General features: G+C 50.6%; 5 protein-coding genes across 5 annotated transcripts; 2 read left to right on the top strand and 3 right to left on the bottom strand.

The window, feature by feature from the left end:
- Window positions 1-207: 207 nt before the first annotated feature.
- CC77DRAFT_1038091 (hypothetical protein) lies at window positions 208-1,558 on the top strand (the record flags this gene model as incomplete). Its single annotated transcript, XM_018527093.1, has 1 exon — window positions 208-1,558. Exon 1 carries the CDS (start codon window positions 287-289, stop codon window positions 1,556-1,558), a length of 1,272 nt encoding a protein of 423 aa, XP_018390243.1. The 5' UTR covers window positions 208-286.
- An 84-nt stretch (window positions 1,559-1,642) lies between these two features.
- CC77DRAFT_545596 (hypothetical protein) lies at window positions 1,643-3,058 on the bottom strand. Its single transcript, XM_018532117.1, has one exon. It carries the CDS (start codon window positions 2,783-2,785, stop codon window positions 1,727-1,729), a length of 1,059 nt encoding a protein of 352 aa, XP_018390242.1. The 5' UTR covers window positions 2,786-3,058; the 3' UTR covers window positions 1,643-1,726.
- Window positions 3,059-6,019: 2,961 nt separating this feature from the next.
- Window positions 6,020-7,174, top strand: CC77DRAFT_1028554 (hypothetical protein; the record flags this gene model as incomplete). Its single annotated transcript, XM_018526454.1, has 1 exon — window positions 6,020-7,174. The coding sequence occupies one exon, from the start codon at window positions 6,020-6,022 to the stop codon at window positions 7,172-7,174; it is 1,155 nt and encodes a 384-aa protein (XP_018390241.1).
- A 229-nt stretch (window positions 7,175-7,403) lies between these two features.
- On the bottom strand, window positions 7,404-12,402 carry CC77DRAFT_545549 (ketoacyl-synt-domain-containing protein). The gene is made up of 2 exons (XM_018532116.1): window positions 8,939-12,402; window positions 7,404-8,877 (listed from the first exon to the last, which is right to left on the bottom strand). The coding sequence occupies exons 1-2, from the start codon at window positions 12,227-12,229 to the stop codon at window positions 7,633-7,635; spliced, it is 4,536 nt and encodes a 1,511-aa protein (XP_018390240.1). The 5' UTR covers window positions 12,230-12,402; the 3' UTR covers window positions 7,404-7,632.
- On the bottom strand, window positions 12,403-13,695 carry CC77DRAFT_1081963 (hypothetical protein). Its single transcript, XM_018529347.1, has 2 exons — window positions 13,109-13,695; window positions 12,403-13,059 (listed from the first exon to the last, which is right to left on the bottom strand). Exons 1-2 carry the CDS (start codon window positions 13,426-13,428, stop codon window positions 12,630-12,632), a joined length of 750 nt encoding a protein of 249 aa, XP_018390239.1. The 5' UTR covers window positions 13,429-13,695; the 3' UTR covers window positions 12,403-12,629.
- Window positions 13,696-14,047: the final 352 nt, after the last annotated feature.

Genomic DNA, 14,047 nt, shown 5'->3' with positions numbered 1-14,047 from the left:
AACGTTATTGAACATGACGCACACGGGCTAGCGTATCTGTAAACGAAAAATGGGGAAGGTGGGATCCGTCGATTGCGCGATTGGGCAGCGAAGATCTATCTACGCCCTGCGAAAATGGATGGTGTTGCATGCAGTAGGATTGCATTATCAGTCTTCCATATCCTGGATCTGATCCATTGTCTGTCTTTCCTGCAGTCTACTTTCGAACTGGGCATCCCTCGATATCTCTCCGAACGCGTTGTATAATCAGGACGACCTGAGTCATTCATCGCACTAGGCCTTCGACATGAGTTCATCAGCCATTGGAGAGCCCCACAACAAGATCGTCTTCGAAGCGAAGTGTATCGATAACCATTCCAAAGTCGTCGTCACATTGCAGGAACACAAAGATGCCACAAAAACGCCCTCCTTGATCAATGTGTCCAAGCAACCTCTCGTCCCGCAACCTCCGAAGGACTCAACCCAACAGCGCGAAACACACATCATCCTATCCGTTGGCTCCGGTGACAGAAGCGCGGAAGACTTCTTCTCCAATGTCGTACGTCCAATCCTCGTAGGCATTTATGATGAGGAAGTGGTAAAAGGAATAAGCATACATACCACCGAATCAGCAACCAGCATCTTGGAACTCACAGACCAAGTATTCTTCTCAGCTGCCAATCAGAGTAGACGACTACGTATCATCCTTCTCTCAGGAGACGGCGGTATTGTAGATCTTGTAAACGGCCTCTCATCAAAGACGCCGAACCCGCAAACATATATCCCGCCCGAAGTTGTACTTCTGCCCTTAGGGACGGCAAATGCACTGTACCACTCCATCAACGCTGGAGGGAAGAACACATGGGGCTTACCCGCACTCGCATCATGGAAAACAAAGCCTCTGCCAACTTTTACAGCTACATTCTCCCCCGGCGCACGTCTTCTCACTGATGAAGCCCGAAAAGAAGAAGAATTACCAAAGGACAAACAGGGTAATGGTGTCCTTCACGGCGCTGTAGTAGCTAGCTGGGGTATGCACGCGTCTCTAGTTGGAGATAGCGACACAGCCGAGTACCGCAAACACGGTGTTGAGCGCTTCAAGATGGCTGCGAAGGAGGCTTTGTACCCTGCTGACGGCTCACCACCGCACCCTTACAAAGGCAAGATTTCCATTCTCCAGAATGGTGCTGAATGGGTCACTTTACCAGAAGAAGAGCACATGTACGTTCTTGCTTCCATGGTCTCACATCTCGAACAGCCATTTTGTATATCGCCTGCTAGTAAGCCACTGGACGGTACTATGCACCTTGTGCACTTTGGACCGAGGAGTGGGGATGAGGTCATGGCTGTCATGGGTAAAGCATACCAGGGCGGCTTGCATGTGCAGGAGGAGGATGTGAGGTATGAGAGCATTGATGGACTGAGGATTGAGTTTGAGGGCAAAGAGAAGGAAGGTAGATGGAGGCGTATATGCATCGATGGAAAGATAGTGAGAGTCGAGGGTGATGGATGGGTGGAAGTGAAGAAAGTTAAAGATGGGGAAGGTGGCATGAGGGCACTAGATGTTGTTGTGCCTTAGGGTAGCATGCTCACGACAAAGAAGACACACATGGATCATTTCTCATTTGATCTCTATACAGCTAAAGCTGTCTGATCTAACAGTACCCTAAGTACGTCTCCTGCCTGATACCAATCGTAAAAGCCATCCAATCCTTCGACCGATGCCAATCTCACCTCCACCCTTCATCTATGCTGCTCCTCCCGCGGTCTTGCGCATGATGACCTCGTCGCTACGGCGTAGAAACTCATCGCCCTTGGTCAAAAAGCGGATGTACGCGCGCTCTTCATATGTGAGACCATGGCGATACTCGCATGCAACTCCATGCTGACAGACATTGGGAGTGTGAAAGTGATCGTGGCATAAGCCTAGATCCCAGAACGCGTTGGAGCCGTACTTTTGAGGTCCGACCTTGCCATTTCCAGCCGTATATGGAAGAGTTGGTTGAAAGCGACGATAGTTCTTGAGACCCTTGCGTGGCGCGTCCGGATGAGGATAGTCAAGGCTGTCACGCACTGCCGCATCAAGCGAGGGGATGTGCGAAGGTATATGAGGGCGGCGCTCTGGGGCCATGCTGGCGATGAACTGGTGCAAGTGGGTGTGTACAGCTTGCTCGTGTGCGAGCTTGATCTTCAGGTACTGGTTTTCGCGCTCGAGCTCGTTGATAGTCTTGTCACGTTGGTTTGTGATCTCTCTGACGCGAGTCGCATCCTGCCTGAGCTGGACGATCTTCTGATTCTTATCCACAAGCATACGATCCTTATCCACAAGCTTTTGATCCTTCTCGACTAGCTGTGTATCCTTCGCGAGAAGGCAACCCTTCAGCGTCAGAGTGTCTTCCTTCGCGTTGAGGTAGGCTAGCTTGGCCTCACGATATGAGCTCTGCCAGTCCTTGGGTGTCTTGTGGTCGGGTTCACTGAACGGTAGCCGCTCTTGGTGTTGTCCGCCGGCGTCGATGTCTGCGCCAGGCTCTTCCAGCCTACGTTTCTTAGTAGCTGGGGTGACTGGTGTCGGGGTATCAAAGGACAATGCGGATGCCATTCCAGGCGAAGGGGGAAGTCCGTAGGAGTTGCCGATGGAAGTTGTCGAAGCTGTCTCGGTCAGTCGTTGTATTATATACGACGCGTGGTCATGAAAGAAGTGGTTGTCATCGAACTTACATCTTCTTGATTCACCGCCGTAAGTCTCGTAAGCCCTCAGCGGATCGCTTGGGACATGCGAGAAACTGTCGGACCCTTTATAGACCATTGTGTAGATGTGTACAGCTGGGCTGTCAGGGATTGCGAGGTATGGGTACCGCTTCAAATACTAGTAGAAGTGAGTGTTTATACTGACGCGTTTGTGGGTGCGCCAAGACACTAAGGTGTACCTTTGCCCGCTTTGAGAAGTTGAAGTGAAAGTGAAGGTGAAGGTGAATGGCAATTATTCCGGCCCGAAATCTTCGTTTTGAACAAAACCAAGACTGTGCCAATGTACGATGACAGTCAGAGAATATTTTCGTTTATAGAAGCATAATACCTGTAGGATTTCCTGCGCAAGATGCGAAGCTGAGCCATGGGTTAGCAGTGCAGGCTGTTCACAGTGACGAGGTCAGACTCAGCATTATAGAATTGATTCAATCTAAGATCTCATCGCCGTGGCTTTGAATTGTTCTATTCGGAAGGTGTTTCTCATCTAGGTGTTGTACAGGTTGCATATATCGTCAGTGACGTATTGATAATGGTTCGTCACAGTATCAGCAGGTAACATTCTTGTATTATCAATATGGACTGTAGTACTCCACAACGTTTCATGAATAACGCGTGATCAGTAAGAGCCATCAGTGAGTAACCGCTCGCGTAAATGTACTGTTTCCATTCACTTGTTTGTTCTTCAGTGTGCAAACGGCAGCAGACGATGGCAGCGAAGTAGCCCAACCCATCCATCAAATTCCCACACACATACTAACAATTTTAAATACTGTACATATAAGATTTATTTGAGGATTCAGTCATCGAACTACGACTGCAGCGTAGTTCGGTCCCCCAGCAGTTCTCCCAGCAATGGGCCCCCAGCAGTCGCCTTCAATGGCCCCCCGCAGCACCTCCCAGCAATGGGCCCCCAGCAGTTCTCCCAGAAATGGGCCTCCAGCAGCTTTTTGAACTAAGTTCGACTCACGATGCCCACCTCTTTTTTTCTTTTCCTTTTTGCCTTTCTCGTTTTGCGCATACTTCCCAAGAGGATATTACGCGCCTACACCGTGTCGACACTCTTCCTTTATGCACGCACATGACGCTAAGCCTTAGCAGATATCAGCTATCATTGCGTTAAAAATGCTGCACTGTTTTGTTATTGTTGTCGATGTTTCGACTGATGATGTGTATGCGATCCTGGTTAAGCATCTTGACGAGCTCCTGACCTAGTAATTTGAAGACTGGAAGTGGTAGGTAGCCTTCAGTCCAACTCCGGACTGCATCTGAAGTTGTCGCAGGTTCGAGCAGGGAATCCACACCATTGACGTTGATCTTGGCTTTCTAGTAGCAGTGGGAGAGGGCGTTAGTGACGGCCTCCACGATAGCGACATAATCGAAACCCAACTCTTCCTGTGTGACTAGGTGCTATCAGATCAAACAGTGTTCTGGTTTCTTGCTTAACCTAGTGGCATTCTTCTAGAGCTCGAGGCAGTATCTAATAACAGGAAAGTCTTGAATGAATTGTGACACTACGAGTACGCGCTCTTGCTTGTACATCTTGCATGCGTCTAAAGTCGATAGTGTATTACTCTTTCGTTTAGCACAGAAGTCTTGAGGGCAATGTTATGTTGGCGTTTGAAGATTCAGCTAATCGCTCGAGAGCTTACGTGCTGTTGGAACATCCTATTATTCGCTTCCAAAACATGTCTTTATTGTCTATATACAGCTGCACATAGTGAAGCTAAGTGCTTGGGGACACGCTTCTCTGTGATACAATACTGTGCAACTTAACAGCGTTGTGCCTGCGTTCTATTACTAGCACGTTGATTAAATCACTGTCTTCGTTGTCTATTATCCTGATCATCTTATTAATAGTGTTAGTATTCTTTACTGAGGTTTAAGCGTGTTTGTGCGTAAGCCGTATACTATCGCGAAGAGAAGCTATATCGTGATTTATCCTATCCTGATACATGAGACTATAATGACCTATATACAATGAGCTATAGACATGTAGCGTCCCGCCGTCGTTGTAATTTTAACAAAGCACACTATATGTAAATAGATGGGTCGACCGCGCTCGTCTTCGTGCGCAGATCGCCTTGCACGAACCACGGTTGAATTGCAGTAGCTCCTGCCTTCGACGCCAAACAAGCGTCATAGGCCACAAGTACAAAGGCACTCGCTCCTCACCTTTTTCTTGCGAAGGGTCGGAGAGGGACGACCACAATTTTTCACATATCCCCACACAACCGTCAGACACAGTTGCGCTTTCGTACCCATTCATCATGCTTCCATTACCCTAGCCTTGACCGTATGTCTGGCCCCCCTTTGCCTGCGACAAATACCACCGAGACAGCTACCACGATCGTCAAAAGAAAGTAAACTTTCGACTCTCCATCAATGCGAAGCAACTGCGCTCATTATAAGAGAATGGCCGGTGGCTCTTAATATCTTGGCTACGACTGCATGATGGCCGGTGTTCAGGGGCTCCAAGAGAACTGATGCCTCAGGCCTGGTTATTCTCGAAACAGTTCATGCCGCCAGATCGAGGATCTTAACTCCACCTAAGCGACCTCAGCTTTGATAGGTCTGTCGCCACGCGAATTCAGAATCGAGCTAGGAAACGATGGAACATCGGTCATCTTGGACTCAGCCCCTCGGATGCCAGTCGTCGCGTCTGCCCAGCTACACAACTTGGCGTAGTAAACGCTATCTCTTCGGATGACGACAATTCCGGGGTTGAGCAAAAGCAACAACAGGATGATACGACATCAGCAATTGCGCTGGCAGCGTCTTTTGAGCGCAATTCTCAACATGCGTAGACCTGTGCGGCTTGTGGCGTTGGATTGTTGAAGTTCAGACTTTCCGGCCCCCACATGCAAAGCGCTGACAGATGCCGCACACCAAGCCTATAATTAGGCGTCTCCACTGCGGGCACCAGTCGCCCTACAGGGCCGCGGCGATGATAGTAATGGAAGGGCAAACTGCTATGAGCAGGCCACGCTCGCAAAGTCATGAATCGCAGCGACCCGTAAGAGCGAAAGAAGATTGAATGCGCATCCTGTGTGTTTCTGACATCACGCGCACGTGCATGACGCGTTTCGTCACGGCGATCTTGGGCTGTGTGATGACCACCCGGCCCAGCGCATCAAGCCTACTTGCACAAGCAGGGGTACCGTCAGCAACATCCTTATTACTTACCCATTCCTGCCGGCGCGGCGCAGCCTCTTTTCTCCAGTCGCATCCGCAAGCAATTGAGCGAGAATCCTCACACCTAAATATCGGCCCTACTCGACGTTGATCGCCCACCATGAACATGATGCGCAAGAAGGCGCAGTACGTGAACATCACGCCCATACCATCCTACATCCCGCGTCAGCTCGCAATCGACTTCCTCCACAGCCATGGCGAAATCATCGAGCTGAATCCACTCGTCACCGGCCACGAACCCATCAAAGCACCGCGCGACGCTCCTGCAGACGAATTCTATTCAACATGGTACGAGATCTCGCAGCGCATACAATACATACCCGGTATTGGCAAGATGGGAAGCGGCGCAATCAAATTTCGAGGCGTCTTCCATGACCTGCCCTTCGGCCTGCAGACACACACTTATGCGCCTGCAAATGTCGACCTGCGCAACAAGTGGCAGATTTGCGGAAACCAGCCTGGCGAACCACCTGAGCCGAAAGAGCTGGGCTCAGGTGCGCCACCTGAGGGACTTTACATACGCGAGGATGTGGAGATCAAGTGCAATATGACCATGCTCAGCTTTGTCAAGAAGGAGATGAAGGCAGCTGCAAAGGTCATGGTAGACCGTTTAGTCAAGAAGGCTGAACTACTCGACTCAGGAGCGTTGCATGCCATGATGGAGAACGGGCGGCTGAAGACGGTCAACCCAGCAGATCGTTCAGCGCACGATTACAGGTCGCCACAACCATCGCCAACGCAGCCCTACCAGATGCCCATGTCACCGCACAGGCAGAGCCAACAGTATGCGCAGCCTGATCAGAACGCTCCACCAGTGCCACCGAAGCAGCTCCTAGGAACGAACGACGTCGTGATGGAACTACCAGGCGACTTCTACCACCCTCAACCATCTCCCACCTTCCTGCACCCGAACCATAACCGCACATCTACCGCCTCCGAGCCGTCGCAATACTCACCCCAGCCGCAAGATGTGCGCTGGTCAACCGCATCGCACAGCACTGTTAGTTCACGGCCGAGCTCCTACGCGCCCTCAGAGGGTATGCGCTCGCCAGGGTTGGAGCAAAAGGCGTTCGCGGCCGAGCTGCCGACAATGGAGGAGACGAAGGAAGAGCATAATGTCAGGCAGAGGCGAGAGAGCGACCACAAAGGTCAGCAAGCGTACACATACAATCCACAGGATTACGCTCGGACACAGCAGCAGTATGGAAGCAACCCACCATACCCGGTGTATGGGCAACAATATCCCCAACGGTAATTGACTATCTTTGTCCGGTTGGTATCGGAGGTATACAGGCAACATGTTTCCCATGATGACTCGGCGTTAGTACAGCGGCTATTTGTTCCTTCTACATGACGGCTTATGACTCTACGCAATGTTTCCAGATATCCCCTTCCATTATGTAACGCAATCGAATTCTTCTTCTCGCACGACCACGCTCTTCTCGTGTCATCTTTGCTGCTATGTGTCTGGTATACTAGCGATGTAGTTCCACTAGCCATGACTACAGCACCTAGTGGTCCACAATGTTGAGGTCGATGAAGGAATCGAGGTAACGGGCAGCAATGTTGACGAAATGATCCATTCGTATGCATTACCACGACAAGATGCTACTACATGTACTAAGATTTCAGGCAGACTAGACAAAAGAGTGTGATTTGGACCCGCTACCCTACCTACCAACAAACAAAAGCACACAACAGCGAGGTCCTCAACTACTGAAGCAACTTCTTGACATCTCCAACGGTGTCGACCTCCAGGAAAAAGGCATCTCTGATCTCCAAGCCCAGTTCCTCTCGCAATCTCTGAGACATGACCAGCGACATCAATGAGTCAAGTCCCAAGTCAGCAATGTGAGCGTCATCTGTAAGCAGGCCAATGTCGACAGCGAGTTCTTCCGCAACCAAAGCTAAGGCTTTGTCTATGGCGCCACTCGCACCAGTGGCCGGACTGGCTGATGCTCCCGCGTCTTCATCTGAGGACGAGCATCCTCCGGGTCGGGAAATGATCACCCCAGAAGAATCGGAGTGTTCGGAGCCCTCCTTCTGACTGGGGGGTGTCGAAGCAGGTTTGGGTCGTGGCACTTGATGTGCCTTGGACTTGAGACGCGCTGGAGGTGCGCTCTTTACAGGGACACTCGCCGCTGGCTTCGCCGTGCCATCAGCAGGCCTGAAGAAGCGATTGAGCATCACTCGTGGCCACTGTAGAAACAGTATCGCCTCAACAACTCCAACAATTTCCGAGTCTTGCAAAACATACACGTCGCCGACAAAAGAGTGGTTGTCCGAGGGCACCATTCGGACGTAGGCTATGTAACGTCCGCCCGGAACCAGCGGCCGCGCAAAGCGCATCGACTTCCAGGATGGAGTGATGAAGAAGTTATTCGTGTTGTCAAAGTGGGTACCGCCGTTCAACACAAAACCCGACAGAGAGATAAGGCCGTCGATGAAGTGAGGTGGGACAGTCCAACTGCCGCCAGTATCATCAGGGAACTGCACCTCAGCCATGGCCTCATCTTCGTTGAGGATCACTGATTGCATAGTCTGATACAGCTTGGAGTAGCCAACCAGCTTGCCAAAGAGGCTGTAGGCGAGGTCGGTCGTAAGTTTGCTAGCTTTGCCTACCGCGGCCATGTCATTGAGGGCGTCGATACGACTAGTGACCAGTTTGGTAGAGCGAGACCACGTGGACAACCAGGACGAAGGATCCTCGTACAAGACGGTAGCGTGGCAGTACCAAATCTCTTTGGCAGGATTGAACCATTTGACGTGAACTTCCATCTTGTCCAAGTCCGCCTCGGCAGAGACCAGGATTGGCTGTGGTTTACTTGTATCGATGAGCTTGACGACAGGCTCATGATACTCGAAGTCGGCGACGTTGATGCCAAATGATACTGCAGTTGCGAAGCTCTTGTCACTAATACGTTTCGCGAGCGTGAATGCCATCTCCGCATGAAGGAACTTTGTATTGTTAGAGTTTTCTTCATTTAGGAACACATGGTGGGATATAGACATCACTTACAGACGAAGCAACCCCGTATTCATTCATCGCGTGTCCATCGACTACGCCTTGAAGTGAAGGATCAGTAATGCTGCTCTCCGCCGACAAGGTTGCTGTTGATTCAGTGTAGTGCTCCGATGTAAGCCGATGAATACTAGAAGTCTGGAATCCCTTCACGGTCGGCACAGGAGCAGATGCAGGCTGCAACTCAGATACTGCTCGGCCTTTGGTCAGATTCCAGTCTCCACGGTACTGAATCCAATAATTCTTATTGGTCCACACGTAGGTCGGAGCATCAACAAGTCGGAGCGCCTGCTCAAAGGGACGATGATATTCATTCCAGTCGATTTGTACGCCTGCACTATACAAGATGCAGAGTGATTTGGTCAGAGTTGACCAGTTGTCGTTGTCGCGCTGTAGACTTGGCAGTGCCATCCGAGTGGAAGACAGTGTTCGGCTGATGAAACCACAGCACGTGGGATGATGGCCCATTTCCAGCCAGACAGTAGACTTGTTGACTACACCAGTCTCCCAAGCGTTGTTGAGGGCACCAACAAATTCGACTGTCTCCCGAGTTGCGCCGACCAAGTATGAAATATCGATTGTGTCTTTTGATGTCATGATTTTCCCGTATCGAGGAGAGATAATGGGAATTCTTGTCGGACTGCATACAATCGATCTTGTTTGTCTGAGCAGCTCATCCGTGATAGTGTCCATCTGGGATGTGTGGTAGGCATGAGGAAGATCCAAATGGAAGGTCCTGTAACCCGCAGCTTGCAAAGTTGCCGAGAGAGCTTCTATGCTCGGGAGAGTACCCCCGAGGACTGTTTCGTTTGGACCGTTGATGCAGGAAATCTCGAAGGGAATGCCACTACCAGCACGTTTGACATCTGCTACTGAAGCTCGTACTGAAAGCATACCGTGTGTACGAGCCGTGCACTTGGAGCTCAGGAGCGCAGCGCGGGTGCCGACAAGAAATATGGCAGCGCTTTCGGATAATACACCAGCCACCGCCAAAGCTGCGTATTCACCCAGGCTGTGACCAATAACAACGCTTGGTTTGATGCCAAATGACTCCCAAAGTCGCGCTAGAGCGATCTCCACACAGATTATGGCAAGGTTCATCGTGACGATAGAGACATCCTTTGGCTGTACAGTTCCAGCAACGATGGGCAAGAAAGAGGTGAAGTCTTGTCGTCGTACCAAGCCGTCCAGTCGATCAATGTGCTGGCGAAACTCGCGAGAGTCTCGATATAATTGAGTGCCAATGCCGATATAGAAAGTACCCTGCCCAGTGAATGCGAATGCTATGGGAGGTTGTTTGCCCGAGTGTGGAGTTTGGGATAGAGAGGTTTCAATGTGTGAGCGAAGTGACGATGCTGCTTCAGCTGTGGAAGACGCAAGAATAGAAACTCGATAGTTGTAGTGGTTTCTCCGAGCCGACAGGGTATAGGCCAGGTCTGCAATGGAGAGTTCTGGGCGCGTTTCAATAAAGTCAACAAGAGCTTTGAGATTTTCCTGCAGTGAGTAAGCCGTCTTTGCAGACACAACGATTACATGTAATTTTCGTGCATCGTCCCCCTTCTTTGATCGTGGCATCGCCTCTTCCACGATTATGGACGTATTTCCTCCGGCTGCTCCGAAATTGTTCACCATGGCTAGTCTTTTCCGATCGCTGTTTGGGGCCCAATCAGCTGCTGTTGTAGGGATAACCACGTTTCTTTTGGTCAAATCACCTGGCAGTGCTGGGTTGAATCGAGACTTGATGCCAATATGAGGAGGGATAATGCCTTTCTGAAAGACCAACATTGTCTTGACGAATGCCATGATACCAGCAGCTGCTTCCCCATGGCCCATGTTGGATTTGACGGTACCGATGTGAAGAGGTGACTGCGGATGTCGAATGTGGCCAGTAGAAGGAGCGAATACGTTTGTGACTGATCTCATCTCGTTACTGTCGCCTGCCTGAGTTCCTGTGCCATGCATCTCAACAAACCCAACCGACAAAGGGTCGATCCCAGCCCTTCTGGCAACTTGAGTATACAGATGGGCCTGCGCAACATCGTGCGGATGGGTGATAGAGACTGCCTCAGCAGAGTGATCAGTAGCTGCAGCGAGAACAACTCCTAGAATATTGTCGTTATCCGCCTCGGCGTCTTCCAGTCGTTTCAAGACAACGCTACCGACGCCATCAGCACGACAATACCCATCAGCCCCTACATCCCACGTCTTGCATCCGCCAGTAGGTGAGAGAAAGTGGCCATTGCTGAGGCCGGCGTAGACATCAGAGTTCGTGATGATGTTCATGCCTCCAGTAATTGCCATATCGACATCACCACTCCATAAAGAAGTGCATGCAGCTTGTATCGCCGCAAGACTGGAAGAGCATGCGGTGTCGACACTGAAACTCGGACCCCAGAATTTGAAGAAGTAATTGATGCGGCCAGGACCGAACGCCCTACATCCTCCGGGAATGAAGTAAGTACCAACTTCTTGTCCAGAGTTGACCTCGCGGTAGTCGTCGCTGGCCTGTCCGTAAAACGTACCCACGCGTCGCGCGTGTATACCGCGACCATGCACGTAGCCTGAGTTCTCCAAAGCCTCATAAGCAGTCACGAGAGCAAGTCTCTGCATCGGATCCGTTTGTTCAGCTTCTCGTGGTGACATGCCGAAGAACATGGCATCGAAGAGACCTGGGTTATCTACAAAACATCCATATGGTGTTTTGGATGTATTCGGGGTTTTCCCTGCTGGATCCACATGAGTTTCAATATTGAAGCGATCAGGAGGAACAGGCCCGTGGGCATCGTGGCCTTGTACCAACAGTTCCCAAAATCTTTGTGTGTTATCAGCACCTCCTGGAAAGCGGCATGCCATACCCACGACAGCAACTTTCGATGACTTCGCATCCTTGGCAGGACTGCTTCCAAGAGGGAGGTTCATGATCGCTGACATCATGTCTTCGGCCGTATGTGTAGCGGTGGGGATGTCGGCTTTCCATTGCGCAAGTAAGCTTTCAACATATTGTGATGGTTGTATGGCGATCAGTTGGGTGGAATTCGGCGAGACCTGTTTCAGCTGTTCCGTGACGCTCTGGATAGTTCGATCCCACCGGATTCTTTGGGTGAGCATCTCTTCCATGATTTGCTCGAGTAGTTCATTGGCATTCGCTGCTTTGAATGGTTGTCCTGTCACCGGGGAGAACAATGAAAGATGCAGTCGGTGTTTTTCGTCGATATGCGGAACGACTTGCCGCACGTGTTCTGTACCATAGACCTTACCCGTATGCCACATTCCTTGCACTTTCTTCATCGGTAAGTTTCTTGTACGCTTGAAGAATTCACATTCTGTGAAGAGTGTTTTGAGAGTCGATGGTGGGCCACCAATGCTGACAGACTTGCCGTCGTCATTGAAGACTGATGCCGCGCTCGTCTCAGCATATTCCTAACATACATATCAGTGCAAGGTCAGAGGCAAATTTTCCTTTTGAAGAAGTATGCCCTGAACAGAGGGCCATGGCAGGTCCAAGAAATGGGGACAGAAGGACTGGAGATGAGGCACAACATCGCTCCCACAAGCACCTAGGAAAGGCAGACAAAGGAGAGTGTGGATGGATGCAATGATAGGGAAGGAGATGGCGACAGAATGAGCAACCGAGATGACCACCTCACAAGGTGAGCGCCCGAAATGCAGGTCACAGGAGATACTAGCGTCAGTTGGACCCCTGATCAGAATGGAACTGCTGGGTGCGCAAAGTGGGGCTCGGCACCCGGACGCCAAGTCTCTGACCCAACCTTGGAAACCTTCCAATCGAAAACAACATGGAAATCTGACTTACCTTCTCGGCATTGAAAAGTGCCACTGCTTCTTCAGCCTCGGATGGGTCAACACCGTACACGCAATATATCCAAGCCCCAGCAGCGTTGATCTCATCTGGTGAAATTTCCAATGATCGGCAGACCTGATCAACAACGAGCCCGAATCGAAACGCTACTTTGGCGATGTCCCCAGCAATGCTTGGAACCATAGACACATTTGGGCAAAGTGCGATCGCTGCCGCTGATAGCATGCCTGGGCCTCTCGCAATTAGGAATGTATCTGACGACTGAAAATTATATTCGAGGGGGTGAGCTTCGTGGTATCTGGTGTGCATTAGAACCTTGGATGACAAGAGCTGATGGAGATACCTACGCAATGAAGCTTCCCAGCTGAAAGGCAAGCACCAGTACTCGCTCGACCGCTCCACCAAGTGACGTTTTCCTCAGCTCAACGACATGATCGGTCAAGTCCAGGATGCTCTCGAAAGCTGGTATCGAATCTCTCTCAGTGCGGATCAGTCGACGCTGTTCCTCCTTCACAGCCCGTGTGATGGTTTCAAGAAAGAGGGCAAGGATCGGATAACTTCGCTCCTTGCTGAGTAAGTGCAGCTTCCTGAACAAATCTCGCTGGTCGCCCTCCGGATCCCCTTGAGGTATCTCTCCAGAAAAGTAAAGGACCTTGGCCCGTATCATCTTCAATATGTGTTGGGCTCAACGAGACAAGATTTTAGGATGGATAGAGAGCGATACAAAAAAGTCCGTTTGTCGACGTATTTATCTATGCCGTCGACCATACACATATCCCAAGCGTCCCAACTGATGCCAGTATTCATCAGCATTTCGGCTTCTCAACAAAGCGAGTCCTCACACCACCGTCATCAACCGCTTCCTATCGTTCTAGATGACGTATCATGCCTTCCTGGGCGTAAGACTTCGTTCCGGGTGGACTAGGAATGTCAGACTCAGCCGTCAACAAGTCTGATATGGCACTGCTTGTTGTGCTCTACCCAAGTACGGTAACGAATGATTCTCGTCTCCGCGCAGTCCGCGGACCGACCCGGTAGTCCAGTGATCGGTCAACTCATGCATAGCTGGGAGGGTCGGCTCGAGATAAGTTGCTTGGCAACGTGGGAGAGTCAGAACCTTTGTTCTAACATTGAATCGCGTCTGCATGCTTTACCTAGCTGATTCATCTATTGCCAACATTCTATAGGTACCCAAGCCACAAAGCAACTCGTTTGTAGCAAGTTGTGGTTTTAGAACATTCCTTCCAAGCCCGAATGAAAACGCACCTACATTACAATTCGGACGG

This window comes from Alternaria alternata (assembly GCF_001642055.1).
Source record: "Alternaria alternata strain SRC1lrK2f unplaced genomic scaffold CC77scaffold_3, whole genome shotgun sequence".
NCBI lineage: Eukaryota > Fungi > Ascomycota > Dothideomycetes > Pleosporales > Pleosporaceae > Alternaria > Alternaria alternata.
Note: the sequence above shows the minus strand (reverse complement) of the source record. Positions and strands in the feature narration are given on the sequence as shown.